General features: G+C 39.5%; 1 protein-coding gene across 2 annotated transcripts; it reads right to left on the reverse strand.

The window, feature by feature from the left end:
• Nucleotides 1-1,644: 1,644 nt before the first annotated feature.
• Nucleotides 1,645-10,875, reverse strand: LOC143031226 (uncharacterized). 2 transcript variants are annotated; one of them, XM_076194799.1, is made up of 2 exons: nucleotides 10,735-10,875; nucleotides 1,645-3,396 (listed from the first exon to the last, which is right to left on the reverse strand). In XM_076194799.1, exon 2 carries the CDS (start codon nucleotides 3,250-3,252, stop codon nucleotides 1,651-1,653), a length of 1,602 nt encoding a protein of 533 aa, XP_076050914.1. In that variant the 5' UTR covers nucleotides 3,253-3,396; nucleotides 10,735-10,875; the 3' UTR covers nucleotides 1,645-1,650. The 2 variants fall into 2 exon arrangements, with proteins under 2 accessions (XP_076050914.1, XP_076050915.1); XM_076194800.1 differs by having other exon boundaries at nucleotides 10,730-10,856.
• Between the last annotated feature and the right edge of the window lie 4,470 nt (nucleotides 10,876-15,345).

Consider the following 15,345-nt stretch of genomic DNA (forward strand, 5'->3'; position numbering starts at 1 on the left):
AAATTGTTTAGGAGTTTGAATCTAACTAAGTTGTGATCGCTATTTGCAACAGATTCAACAACTTCTACATCAGTTACCATGCTTTCACGGCTAGTGATCAATAGATCGAGTAAGTTTCCATATCTTGTGGGCTCTTTTACATGCTGAATTAAGTAATTGTCACCAAGAAAATCAATCAAGCGACTACCTATATGGCCATGTTCAAGTGTCATCCAATCAATGTCAGTAAAATTGAAATCACCCATTATCAATAAATCCTGGTTGCAGAAACTAGACAGTTCTTGAAATAACAGTTTGTCGTCTGCTAATGATAATGTCTTTGGCCTATATATTACACCTATATTCATTTTTTGTCCATTTGTTTGGGTTAACTCAACCCACAAACTATCATATGCATCCTGTTTCACTTTCTCTAAAACACAAGCATGAACATTGTTTTTAACGTGCAACAGAACACCCCCACCTTTCTTGAGATTTCTATCCTGATGAGATGAGTGTTTAAATCCCGCAATACTGAATTCAGCTTCAAACTCTTTACCATTCAACCATGTCTCGGTAATTCCTATCATATCGAGATTTTTGCTTTTGACATACTCCTGGATTTCTCGGAATTTGTTTTTAGTACTACGAGCATTAAAGTACATGTTTTTAAGAAATTCATGATTATTTCTTTTTGACACATTTTGAGTTTCAATTTCATGTCTTATATTATCATTTTGTTTTTTATTTATACCTTACTCTATATTATTATTTGGTCCTTCATTGACATTCAATGCCTCATTAACATTTCTCCCATCAAAATTAACATTAACATTCTCCCCATCACGGGCATCTGGTCAAACACAGTCATCCGACCTCTTTTGTACATTTTGTCCCCCTACGTCACCGTGATTCATGCCGGCCTCCTGTTGTTCATTGACATTATGTCCGGCATCCCTTCCTAAAATTATATTTTGTCCTCCAGTAACATTATATCCTACCGTGATGTTTTTTCCTTCACTATAATTACATCCCATCGTGATCTTTTGTCTTCCACTGTCATTACATCCTATCATGATATTTTGGCCTTCATTGACATTCTCTCCGGTATTCCTTCCTAAAATTATATTTTGTCCTCCACTGACATTATATCCTACCGTGATATTTTCTCCTCCATTATCATTACATCCTATCATGATATTTTGTCCTCCACTATCATTACTTCCCATTGTGATCTTTTGTCCTCCACTGTCATTACATCCTATTGCGATATTCTGTCCTATGACATTACATCCTAATGTAACATTTCGTCCTCTACCGACATTATATCCTAAAATCATATTTTGTCCTATACTGGCACATTGTTCTATATTAATGCTATACTCTACACTGTTTTCCCAAGTACATTCTATTTCCCCTTCCCTTTGGGCTTCTACCCATACATATATTGTAATTAAAGCATTTCAAATTTATCTTAAAAACCTTGTGTGCACATATTTTTTTATTCCTTTGTGCACTAGTTGTAAAACATGTATGCACACACATACACAAAGCTTAGAGGGAACATTTTTCATCATATATATCACACTGGAAAAGTTTCTCTCCTGTGTGGGTCGTTATATTTTCTTTAATATTACCTTCATCTGAGGAAGCATAATCACAAATATCACACTAGAAAGGCTCCCCTCCTGTGTGGGTCCTCATATGTTTATTGAGAGTACTCTTTTGTGCGAAAGCAGAACCACACAGGTCACAATGGAAAGGCTTCTCTCCTGTGTGGGTCATCATATGCTTTTGGAGAGAACTCTTTTGTGTGAAAGCAGAATCACACAGGTCACACTGGAAAGGCTTCTCTCCTGTGTGGGTCCTCATATGTTGTGTCAGACTGATCTTTTGTGAGAAAGCAGAATCACACAGGTTACAATGGAAAGGCTTCTCTCCTGTGTGGGTCATCATATGCTTTTTGAGACCACTGCTTTGTGAGAAAGCAGAATCACACTGGTCACACTGGAAAGGTTTTTCTCCTGTGTGTGTCCTCATGTGTTTTTTTATATAACCTTTATATGAGGAAGCATAATCGCAAATACCACACCGGAAAGGCTTCTCTCCTGTGTGGGTCCTCATATGCTGTTTGAGATTACTCTTTTGTGAGAAAGCAGAATCACAAAGGCCACACTGGAAAGGCTTCTCTCCTGTGTGGGTCATCATATGCTCTTTGAGAGCACTCGTTTGTGTGAAAGCAGAATCACACTGGTCACACTGGAAAGGCTTCTCTCCTGTGTGGGTCATCATATGCTTTCTGAGACCCCTGCTTTGTGAGAAAGCAGAATCACAAAGGCCACACTGGAAAGGCTTCTCTCCTGTGTGGGTCATCATATGCTTTTGGAGACTCCTGCTTTGTGAGAAAGTAGAATCACAAAGACCACACTGGAAAAGCTTTTCTCCTGTGTGGGTCATCATATGCTCTTTGAGACGAATCTTTCGTGTGAAAGCAGAATCACACAGGTCACACTGGAAAGGCTTCTCTCCTGTGTGGGTCATCATATGCTTTTGGAGAGAACTCTTTTGTGAGAAAGCAGAATCACACAGGTCACACTGGAAAGGCTTCTCTCCTGTGTGGGTCCTCATATGTTGTGTCAGACTGCTCTTTTGTGAGAAAGCAGATTCACACAGGTCACAATGGAAAGGCTTCTCTCCTGTGTGGGTCATCATGTGCTTTTTGAGACCACTGCTATGTGAGAAAGCAGAATCACACTGGTCACACTGGAAAGGTTTTTCTCCTGTGTGTGTCCTCATATGTTTTTTGATATAACCTTTATATGAGGAAGCATAATCACAAATATCACACCGGAAAGGCTTCTCTCCTGTGTGGGTCCTCATGTGCTGTTTGAGATCACTCTTTTGTGAGAAAGCAGAATCACAAAGGCCACACTGGAAAGGCTTCTCTCCTGTGTGAGTCATCATATGGTCTTTGAGAGCACTTGTTTGTGTGAAAGCAGAATCACACAGGTCACACTGGAAAGGCTTCTCTCCTGTGTGGGTCATTATATGCCTTCTGAGACCCCTGCTTTGTGAGAAAGCAGAATCACAAAGGCCACACTGGAAAGGCTTCTCTCCTGTGTGGATCCTTATATGCTGTGTCAGATTGCTCTTTTGTGAGAAAGCAGAATCACAAATGCCACACTTGAAAGCTTCTCTCCTGTGTGGATCATCGTGTGAGCTTTGAGATGAGTTTTGTGCCATTTGAGATGACTCTTTTCTGATGACCCACATCTCCAGTGTGGGTCATCATGCGATATCTAAGATGACTTGTGATATGGCTGTCTCGCAAATATCACACCAGATTCTCTTCATCATAAGATACGTATGGAATGGGCAGATAGCTCTTCCAAAGAAATGGTGACAGTTACCCTCATCCTGGAAAAAAGAAAAGTATATATATATATATATATATATGAGCATGGTGTGCGAGTAATGAACTTGGCGAGGCAGTACGAGCATATTACTTCTATAATATGTACCATACTAAAGCAGAAGGAATCGATAAAGGCTAAAATGCTTGCCAAGGGATTTAAAATAATTTCTAAGCTCCGAACCTCTGTCCATGGAAAGATGAAAAATCTGTTGTTGGTGTGGCTAACAGAAAAGCAGCTTGCAGGAGATACCATGACAGGGGCAAAAGCCATTTACACTGATTTGCTGCAGGAGATCCAAGGCACTGCTGAAAGGCACAAAATAAAATGCCTCTAACCTTCTTTACATTGTCTTTTATGTGTTGCATTCACTTTAATTAGGTTTCTTTAAAATATTATAAATGCTTTTTCTTACTTAAAAAATGAAAAAAAAAAATGGTATTTTGGGTGCTGGAACAGATTAATGGAATTTCAATTAATTTCAATGAGGAAAACTGATTTGATGTAGGAGCAAACTGAGTTATGAACTCAGTCATAGAACGAATTAAAATCATAAGTCATGCATATATATATATATATATATATATATATATATATATACATATATATATAGAAATGTGTCTGTGTGTATTTACCTAGTTGTATTTTACGGGAAGAGAGCTATGCTCATCGTGACCTGCTTTTGTATCTTTCTGCATCTAGTTTGCTCTTAAAATCTTGTATAGTTTAAGCACTGTTTCCTCATTCAGTCTGTTCCAGATATCTATCATTTGTGTGGGAAGCAAATCGCCTCTGTTGTATTATTGCATTGCATATTATTCTTATTAACATTGCTGTTGTGTATGTAGATGTTCATGCTTAATGTTTATGTTGGCACACCTGCATAATAATAAAGAGTCTGTGTGCTGGCTTCCATGTCTCTTATTTGCCCATCATGGTGGCAGCGTGTGTTTTTTGGACTATTTAGGTGTTTTTATTTAAGTATCAAGAAACCACGTCTCACAAGTTACGCTACAAACTTCAGTGAACATCCTGGAATAGAAACATTACGAAGAAAATAGACATATTTCATTTAATTACGAGTGAAAATAGTGCCAGACCGCCGACTGTTTGGAGAAAGTGCATGAAAATCATCAGGGCTGCCAACGTATCACTCAGATAATCATAACACAAGGTTCCCAACGTTTGTCTACATAATCGGCCGTGCCAGACAATCGCAGAACATTTATGTATGAAGTGCTATAAAGAGAGAAGAATAATTCATGTCTCGAACTGCTCATAGCTTGGAGTTGTTGTTGTTGTTGTTGTCGTTCCCTAGACTGTCTGTCCGAGCAGTCCTGTCTCCCCAAGGAATGCCACAGCCAAAACTGGGTTTTCCCACAAATCCTTTATAGAGTGTATGTTGTGTTGTTTGCGTGCATGATTGTGTATAATGCAGTCTTCCATTATGTGTTGTATGGTAGGGGGTGAAGTGTTACATCCTGGGCAGCTGTTCACAATGCAGTCATCCAGCCTCTTCTGGTAGCTTGGAAGTGCTGGGTGGTGGCCGCACTGCAGTCTGACCAGGTGGACTCTATCCTTTCGTGGGAGAGAGGATTCAGAAGGGTGGATATCAGGGGGTCTGGCATGTAGCAATGTGTTGTCTTTCAGTGTGTTTATGGAGCAGTGAGTGATATGATTATAAATATGTTTCCGGAGGCTGGTATTTGCCATTCTTCAAAATCTGTATATCAAGTTGATGATGATTGTGATGAAATTGTGGATAATTCTTTTATGTTAGGGGAAGTTAAATCTGCTATTGATAAATTTTGGTCAGTTAATGTCTTTGTAAATAGGAAAGTGACTAACTTTAAACTTGATTGTGGATCCAAAGTGACAATTGTCAGTGACAAAACACCTTGGCTTAAAGAATGCAATCTTACACCAGCAGTTAGTGACTTCTGAGGACCAGGGGAAGTGAATCTCAATCATCTTATTAAAGGGAAAATTGTCGACGCTGTGCTTGAATTAGGTGATAGGAGACATATAGAAAATGTGTATGTCATGACAGGTCAGTGTAATAATCTTTTGTCCAAATCAGCTATTGAGGCTTAGATTGCTGAAACTTGCTTAAGAAATGTACAGTATGGAAAGTGTAGTGAACTTCAAGGAAGAATTTCCCAAGTTCTTAAAAGGATTAGGGTTGCTCAGGTCTACGTACAGAATTTCTTTGTGCGAAGGTGTGACTCCTTATTGCCTTTATACTCCAAGACGTGTACCACATCCACTGCTACCTAAAGTCAAAGAGAACCTACAGTCCATGGTTCAACAAAAAATCATTTCACCTGTAACTGTTCCTACAGAGTGGTGCTCAGGGATGGTTAACGTTGTAAAACGTAATGGAGATGTGAGAATTTGTGTGGATCTGATACCTTTAAATAAAGCTGTGAAGAGAGAAGTACACCCTATGGCCAGTGTAGATAAGAATCTTGCTAAGTTACGAGGTAGTAAAGTTTTTACGAGACTCGATGCCAATTCTGGATTTTGGCAGATGCCACTTGATGAAGAATCAAGATTGCTAACAATGTTTGTGACTCCATTTGGGCGTTATTGCTTCAATCGTTTGCCCTTCAACATTAGCTCTGCCCCTGAAATCTTTCAAAGAACCATGTCAAGCATACTGGAAGGTTTGGAAGGAGTTGTTTGCCACATGGACGATATCCTCATCCATGGGCCCACACAGGAGATTCATGACAACCATGTTCGAGAAGTGCTACGTCGACTACAGGAAGCAGGAATCACCCTAAACAACAAATGTGAGTTTTCAAAAAGACACATGAAATTCTTGGACCACATCATTTCAGAAGAAGGCATTAAAGCAGATCCAGGAAAAACTAAAGCAGTCCAAGATTTTCCAAGATCAACGAATGTTACAGAATTGCAAAGATTCAACGGTATAGTTAATCAGCTTGCAAAGTTCATTCCTGATTTGGCCAGTGTAAATGAACCACTTCGTCAGCTTTTAAAGAAAAGTCAACAATGGTTCTGGGACTAACCACAAGAAGCTGCATTTCAGATGATTAAACAGAAACTTGTATCTACAGAGATCCTAGCCCATTATAATCCAAACAGGAAATGTATTATTGCTGCAGATGCTTGTCAAGACGGCCTCGGTGCAGTTCTTATGCAAGTGGATGATATAGGGCACCGTCGTCCCATTGCTTATGCTTCAAGATCACTCAGTGACACAGAGAAGAGGTATGCAGTTATTGAAAAAGAGGCTTTAGCAGCTACTTTGGCTTGTGAAAAGTTTAAGGACTACATTTTAGGAACAGTTTTCAAGCTTGAGACAGATCATCGCCCTTTAGTGCCTTTGCTCTCAAGTACTGATTTGTCAAAACTTCCATCTAGAATTCTTCGTTTTCGTCTTTGACTAGCAAGATATTCACCAGAAGTAACATATGTACAAGGAGTTCATCAGAACACAGCTGATGCTTTATCGCGTGCTCCAACAAGTCTTCCTACAAAAGCAGATCTAGAGTTTATAGAAGAAGTAGAAGAAACTCAAGAAGGTAATTTTAAAGTTATCCCAGCTACTGAACGACGCCTAGGAGAGATCAAACCAGCTCAGCAAGCAGATGCCATTTGCCAACAAGTACTTGCTTATTGTCTTGATGGGCGGCCTTCAATAATGCCTTCTCAGCCACTCTTGAAACCTTATTGGCAGAAAAAACAACATCAAACAGTCAACCAAGGACTACTAATGTTCAATAACCGTATTGTTATTCCAACCTCTCTACAGCTAGAAGTTCTCAATGCTTTACATGAAGTGCCAAGGACGAGCAAGTTACTCAGTTTGGTGGCCTCTCATCACAAAGCAGATAGAATCTATGAATAACAAGTGCCATATTTGTGTTAAGCTATGACCTGAACCAAAGGAATCTCTCTTACCAATGTCCTCTCCAGGCAAACCTTGGAGCCAAATTGGTACAGATCTTTTTGAATTAGAGGGAAAGTCATACATCATTGCTGTTGATTATTCAAGTCGATGGTTTGAGTTCAGAGAACTGAAAAATACCACAACGATTGTAGTCACAACCGCTTTGTCAGATATTTTCTCTGTACATGGAATTCCTGAAACCGTTGTATCTGACAATGGACCTCAGTACTCCAACCATGAGTTCAAAGAATTTGCCAAGTGTTGGGGGTTTACCCATGTTACTTCATCACCCCTACACCCACAAGCAAATGGGGAGGCAGAACGGGGCGTCCAGACAGCTAAGAACATCCTTAAAAAGAATGCTAATCCTTATTTAGGACTACTTGCTTATCGTTCAGCTCCACTTAGAAATGGTTTGACCCCAATTGAAATACTGATGAGTAGAAAAATCAGAACAAAGCTGCCAGTACTCCCTGATACATTGATACCAAAGGGGTATAATAACAAAGATGATTTACTTGAAAAAGAGGAACTCTATAGGGAGAAATACTCAAAGAATTACAACAACCACCATCGTGTCCAGACATTGCCAGCTCTTCAAACAGGTGATAAAGTATACATACGAGATCAAGAACGTTATGGAGAAGTAACACAGAGACTGACTCAACCAAGATCATACAAAGTCCTGACTGATGCGGGCTCCATAATTAGAAGGAACAGATGCTCTCTCATACACACAGGTGAACACAGTAATTTGCCTAACAATGAATCCAAAGAAGAGACTCCTACCCTGCTCAGTTCTTCTGATGATTCTATATATTCCAGTGATATTCCTAAAAGTGCATCTACACCTACTGTTTGTCCTAGTACTAAACCTTGTGTACCTAGTCCATCACAAACTGAAGTTAGAAGGTCCAGCAGAGTGTCTAAACCCAATGTACAGCCTGAGATGATTTATTATTGAAAGAGGAAAAGACTATTTTGTGTATGTATTGCAAGTACAGTATTTAATTTGATTCTTGATCCTAAAGATTTATTTTAATTTGATGTGTCATTAATATGCTTTCTTTTGCAGTTTAAACTATTCAAGAATTAGTAAACTATTATTTGCTAATAAGGTTATTTCAGAGATTTCATAAACTTGAGGAGGGGTATTGTATTATTGCATATTATTCTTATTGACATTGCTGTTGTGCATGTAGATGTTCATGCTTGATGTTTATGTTGGCAAACCTGCATAATAATAAAGAGTCTGTGTGCTGGCTTCCATGTCTCTTATTTGCCCATCAGCCTCTCTCTCCTCTCTGCTCCAGTCTTGGTAGATTTAATTTATCCACTCTTTGTACATATGTCAAATTGGAGAGTGTTGGTGCCATCTTTGTCATTACTCTTTGAATTCTTTCTAACTTCTTTTTTTCTTCTTCTGTTTTTTAGTACTAGGTGTCCATAGTGTTGCAGCATACTCCAATTTTGGTCTTATCAGTGTAACTAATACTTTCTTTACCATTTCTTCAGCCATGTAGTCAAAGGCCACTTTCATTGATCTTACTAAGTTAAAAGTTTCTCCAACTAGTTTGTTGATATGTTTGTCTTGTGTCATGTCATCTTTTTCCAACCACATATCACTTTTAATTCCATGCCATCGCAAACGAGACTGAGAGTCGCTCGAAGGAGGCATCCGTTGGAAATTGAAATGTGGACGAGCCAAGGATTCGAACCCAGCTAACCTGTATATATATATATATATACATATATATATATATATATATATATATATATACATATATATATATATATATATATATACATTATATATATATATATATATATATATATATGAACATATAATGTTATGCTTGTACATTTTTTGCGTTTGAATATTTTAAGAATGTGTTTAAAAAGTGTTTAATAAAATCTAATGTGCTGAAAGAGTGTGGGAGTGAAATCTTAAAGTTTAGACTATAAAACCTAATATTTTTGGGCATTCTCTCTATTTTGTAAATTTTCACCCATCACAGCTAGCTTAGATCGAAATTAATGGGGATGATTGCAAATAACAGAATATGCTTGGTTAAATGGAATTATGGTCACTAATGTGAGCTTTCCAGGATATTCCCCTAATTATATTAAACTTCAGTTAAATCTGGATTCCTCTAAATTCAGACTTAAATCAGGTTTCTACTGTATTACAATTTGAAAGATTTGATCAAATCTGGGTCAATCAAGAGGCTGAAAATAATTTTGAGAAAATTCTTATACTAGTTTACAAAACAGGTCAAGGTCAACTGTGGGAGGACACAGAGGACCTAAATCAGAGGCCTAACCTACCCAAGCTGGAAGTGATCTGGGCATAGAGGTCATATGACCTAAATACAGTATCTATGTAAGATTATATAAGGGAAGGTATAACTTCTCAAGCTATGATTCAATCACTTGTAATTAACATGACTTGGATTTGTGCAGTAAATATCAAGAAACTTTTTACTCGCAAGAATATCATGGTCAGTGCACAGTGAATTCAGAGTGAACTTTACAAGTTCTTGATTTTCATACCGAGGAAGACAAGATGGAGCTCCATCCCATAATAGAAATGTAAGAACAATGAAAGTACACAGGATACACACATTGATAAAGATACTTCCAGGTCTAGTTTTTTTTTTATACATTGCTTCCAACAATAACATTAATTTGCAATACTTATGTAAGTTATTCAAAATCCTCAACAATAAGACCTAGCCAATTATAGAGGTAAGAATTGCATCTGTAAGACCTGACCTAAGTTAACCTAACCTAACCCCTTAGTTCACCAATCTCATTTATTTTTTTTCATATAGCCACTATAGTTTAGTGTACTTATATATTTGAGTTCTAAATGCTCACAATAATAAGAGGTTGCCAATGACATAAGTAACTGCAATTGTGATAAACATCTTGATAAATACCCACAAATTTACCCCTGCCCAGAATGCCAAATACATAGCTAAACAGGAGTTTTCCCATCAAAATTCAAAGCGCATTGACTCCAAATTACTTGCTTTTAAAAATTTATTGTAAAGACTTGAATGCTCATTGATTTTTGCTACTTACATCTGAATCTTGTAGTTTTGCAAACTTAGTACTTACACTAGGGATTGACATTAGAAATATTGCTTTGTGGCATTGGATTCCCACAAAATAGTCAATCCACCTACTAATGTAGAAAACATAAGGAGTAAATGCAGTCTGCCCGATGAGACCTCGATATTATGATAGGACTCCACCTTTAGAATGAGGTTCGTCTTTTTCTGCTGATTCCTTAAATACCAAAAATTACGAAAAACCTAATTATTATTCAAATTTAATGTGTTCTGCCTTTTGACGGCAGAATTGTAGTGTAGCAGGTGTCAAATGCAAACACACAATTCATGCACTAAACTACCTTACCACTGTATGATTGCATTTGCGATTTCAGAAAAGCACACTTGTTTTCTCGTGTATAAAAGCACAGCTACGAAAAGAGGTTCTACAAATGGCTGAAAAAGTGCAACTCCAGGCTTGACAGTCTATGACGCCATTTGTAAGCACACATGACATTAGGGCGTATGTTTTTCTATTTTCTATATATTTTTCTATTTTCCTATTTCTACTGTTTATTCTGTGTTTTTTATTTTAGATTTTTATACTTTATATCTTTTAAATTATATTAAATATTTTATTTCTTATACTATATATGTTCTATTTTTCTATTTCTATTATATATATATATATATATATATATATATATATATATACATATATACATATATATATATATATATATATATATATATATATATATATATACATATATAATATATATAGTCACAAAATCCCTGGACAGTGGAAGGAGGTGGTGGTTGTGGGGGAGTGGGAAATGCTCATACCTTGGGGAATTAGCGAAGGAGGATGGATAGCTGCAGTGGGAAGCCGAGGTCCAGGAGATTTGAGTCACCGACCGGGACCACGCGCACTCCCTTCCCGGCGCGCGTGTATATAACTCAAAAGGGGGGTGGGACAACTCATTCAGTAGAACACAATCCTAGGCTAATCAAACAGATCATCCTATTGTGAGTTTTAATGATCAAGATTATTTCTACAATCAAACATTATTGGCGTGCAACTCAAATACTTAAAAGTTTCACCTAAGAGATAATTAATTTTCACTTATGCATTCTAACTAGCTAACCCCTGCGCGCACCCTATGACATCTAACTAATACTTTACCAACAGGTAGATACACGCTCCCATCTCTAAGTGACTTCTGCTGGTTACGGGGATGTCTTCAAATAGGTGCGGGTCCCTCTTTCCGACAGGATGCGTCTGCTATTGAAGGATAACTTTGCTGTTGAGCGCGGCGGGAAACTGACTGTCCTCGTTGTGTGGTACCTCGTGGCGGGACGCGAGTTCGATTCCGTAAGCGTCTCCCCGTTTCCCACAGTGGCTCAAGTTCCTTTCTGCTCAGGATGTCCCGAACGACGATTCTGCACACACACACTAATGGCGATTCTGCACACACTAAGCGCGGCGCGGCGTGTTCACTGGAGGCTGACCTCGTCGCGGCACCGTTCAAACCCGTTCCCACGAGGGTCGGGGCGTCACTCGCACCACTGTATTCAATTCGACAGGTCTCCGGGGGATTTTGCACATGAATCACTCATGTAGGGCCTGGCGGTGCGTAAAAGGGTCGTATCAATGTAAAAACCCTCGATAGCCACCCTATGGGAGGGTGGGGCGCGTTTGATCTTCCGAGAGTGCGAGAGGCCCACCCACCTCTCCCTGTGGGGACCCGGGGGAATATATGCCGGTGCCCGGCACTGTCGGGTCAACTGCCTACCCATACTGTATGGCATACACTGTTGCCGGTACTTCCAATTTCAAATCACTAGTTCTAAAGGGAGCGCAGTGCAACGTTTATGTGGAAGTTGAATCATTTCTACTGTTCCTTGGAGGTAGTCACTAATCACGAGAGAGGAAGATATGATCCTAACTAGTACAATTAAAACTAGCCTAAACAATAAATAGCAAGCGCGCGGGGGGGGGATGAAACCGTTAGAACCAATTCGAACGGTAACTCTTGAAGTACACCAATTCTATTCATAAAGTAGCAAATTACAACTGCATGGAGGAACAGTAAAACTGCGAGGTTGTGGAATCCCACACTTAATATTAAACATTCGTGTCTTTGCTTGCAGGCATATTTAGACACCTGGAACTAAAGGGAGGGGTAAGGGTTTTCCTGAACAGTTAGAAGTCTCTCTCAAACTCGTCAAGGCACTGTAATTGACTGCCAAATTGGCGCAACAGTTAATGACGATAAGGAGAAGGAAATATATCCAGAAGTAGTTGCTAGAGGCCTTAAGAGTTCCGGCAATGCCATAGAGTAGAGGGAATTGACAGCCGAAAAGGGCTGAAAGGAAACGAAAAAATGTGGAGCCTACGGTGTCGGCTAGGCCCTTGAGCGAAAGTATTTGGTAACTGTGGTTTGAAAGCAGTCTTAAGAAAATAAGAAGAAAAAGTAGGTCGTGTATCACAACCCAAAGTTGTGACATATATATTTCATATTTCTATGTCTATTTTGCATGTGAATTTATACATTTCAATTTCTATTTTACATCTATTTATGTGATTGTATCCTATGCAATTGTTGTATATCCAAATCAATCTCATGGCAGAATTGGAGGAAAAATAAGTTAGGCGTTTACAAAGGACAGGTTATATGGTACTTCACTACGATCCGAGTTTCAGTGGGGATGAAGAAAGTAGACTATCTAATGTCAGTATTAGTAAGGTAGTAGTGAAACAGATTGAAAGACTTATATACACACATACATATACCAACGGCTTTTTCCCCCTTACACGGGGGTAGCCAAAGAGAAAAAGGCATAGAAACCACGCCCACCCATTCCATTCCCCACGTTCCACTCCCCTCCCTCCCTCTTATCTTGGCACCTCCTGAATGACGGGTCATTCCTGCATCCTATCCACTGCTCTGGGTCAGAAGCAGTGTCGCAAGACACAGCACATCCACAGCAAGGCTGCTTCATAAACTTGGCGACCCCCCTCCTCCCCTCTGTCCCCTCATGCATAAAAGGAGAAAATAGGGAGAAATCCCTTTGGGCTGTGTCAAATTTTTTCTCATACATACTTCCTCATCCACCGTCCCCCACCCACTCCCCTCATGCATCACAGCATCATCCATACACAACCCTTCTCCATTCACCCCTATCTTCTGTCCTCTCCCGTCCTTCCTCAACAGACATTCCTCTCTTATGTAATCCCCCTTTCACCCCATCCATCCATCCATCTCATCCTGGGACATCCCCTCATATTCACTCCTTCCACCTCTGCCTTCCACACTTCTTTTACTAATCTTTCTTCACTCATTCTTTCCATGTGTCCAAACCATCCTAATACTTTTTCATCAACCCTATCTCCCAGCTCCCTTTCCACCCCTGTTCTCCTCCTCACCTCCTCATTTCTCACTCTATCAAGCCTAGTAACCCCCATCATACTTCTCAGACACTTCATCTCAAACACATTCAAACTCCTCTCTTCCTCTCTCATGTTCCATGTTTCTGCCCCGTACAATGCTGTTGGCACAATCACTCCTTCATATAGCCTCCTCTTAGCATCCATTCACAAATGTCTATTTTTCATTACACTTTTCAACCCACCAAGGTATTTACTCGCTTCTCTCAATCTACATTCTACCTCCACCCCCACTCCTCCCTTTCCTGCCACATTTGCACCCAAGTATCTAAAACTATCCACTTCCTCCAGTCTTTCACCTTTAATGCTCACTTCCAGCCTGCTATCACTCTCTCCCTTTGTACATCTCATCACCTAACTTTTGCTCACATTTATCTTCAGCTTCCCTCTTTCACACACCTTCTCAAACTCTGTCACTAAATTCCTCAATCCCTCTACCTGCTACAAGTGCAGTGTCGTCAGCAAACAACAACTGGCTTATTTCCCACTTTTCTCCATTTTCTTTAACCATCTCCAACCCCTGACCCACTACCCTTGCATTCACCTCTCGCACCACCCCATCCATGTAAAGATTGAAGAGCCAGGGCAACATAACACATCCATGACCAAGTCCCGCCTTTACTTCAACCCATTTACTCTCTCCATTTCTAATCCTAACACAAGCTCTACTACTCTCATAAAAACTCTTGAGTGCCCTTAACAGCTTTCCTCCTATCCCTCATATATGCAGTGCCTCCCACAGTGCCTTCCTGTCTACCCTGTTGTAAGCCTTTTCCAGATCCATAAAGGCCCAAAATACATCCTTACCTTTTCCTATAGCTTTCTCACATATGTCTTACCACAAAAATCTGATCTACACAACCCCTACCTGTCCCCATCTCCTAACTTCTAATACTGGCCCCTCCCTTACACTCACGTTCACACCTCCACACACGCGCGGTCCTTCCTTGGCAATGTTGACCCACACTGATGCGCAGGCACTGCCCCCCCCCCCTCTGGGTACCAACGCTTGCGCCCTTTGACACAACCATCGGGGGTGCCAACTGACCCACATACACTCACATTCACACCACACTTTCACTGATGACATCAATATTGCAAATTTATGTGGAGTACCAGGTAGTCCTTATGTACATAGCTTGGACATCATGAACGTACTTTCTCTTGCACTTTCCTTCATTCTTATGTTCACAACACAAAGTGCATGAAATTCACCATTTCTGTTTTTGGCAATAAATCCAAATTCTTGGGTCCATTCATGGTAAAATGTTGTCCTTCTTACCACAATTCAGTGTACATTTCAACACAAGGTGCACAACTACACACATAAACAATTATTATTATTTTTACAATATTCATGCAAAGGCATGACAATGGCAGACATGAAATATTATATTCACAGGAAAACATTTTATTTCTAATTTAAATGTTTGCATAAATAAATTCCACCTCTGTAGGTGTGCTGAAATTTCCCAGTGTACAAATTTTGCTGTTATTCCAAGCAACCATACCAACCAGTTATGCAAG

Source organism: Oratosquilla oratoria, chromosome 12, assembly GCF_046742065.1.
Source record: "Oratosquilla oratoria isolate Oo_2021 chromosome 12, ASM4674206v1, whole genome shotgun sequence".
NCBI lineage: Eukaryota > Metazoa > Arthropoda > Malacostraca > Stomatopoda > Squillidae > Oratosquilla > Oratosquilla oratoria.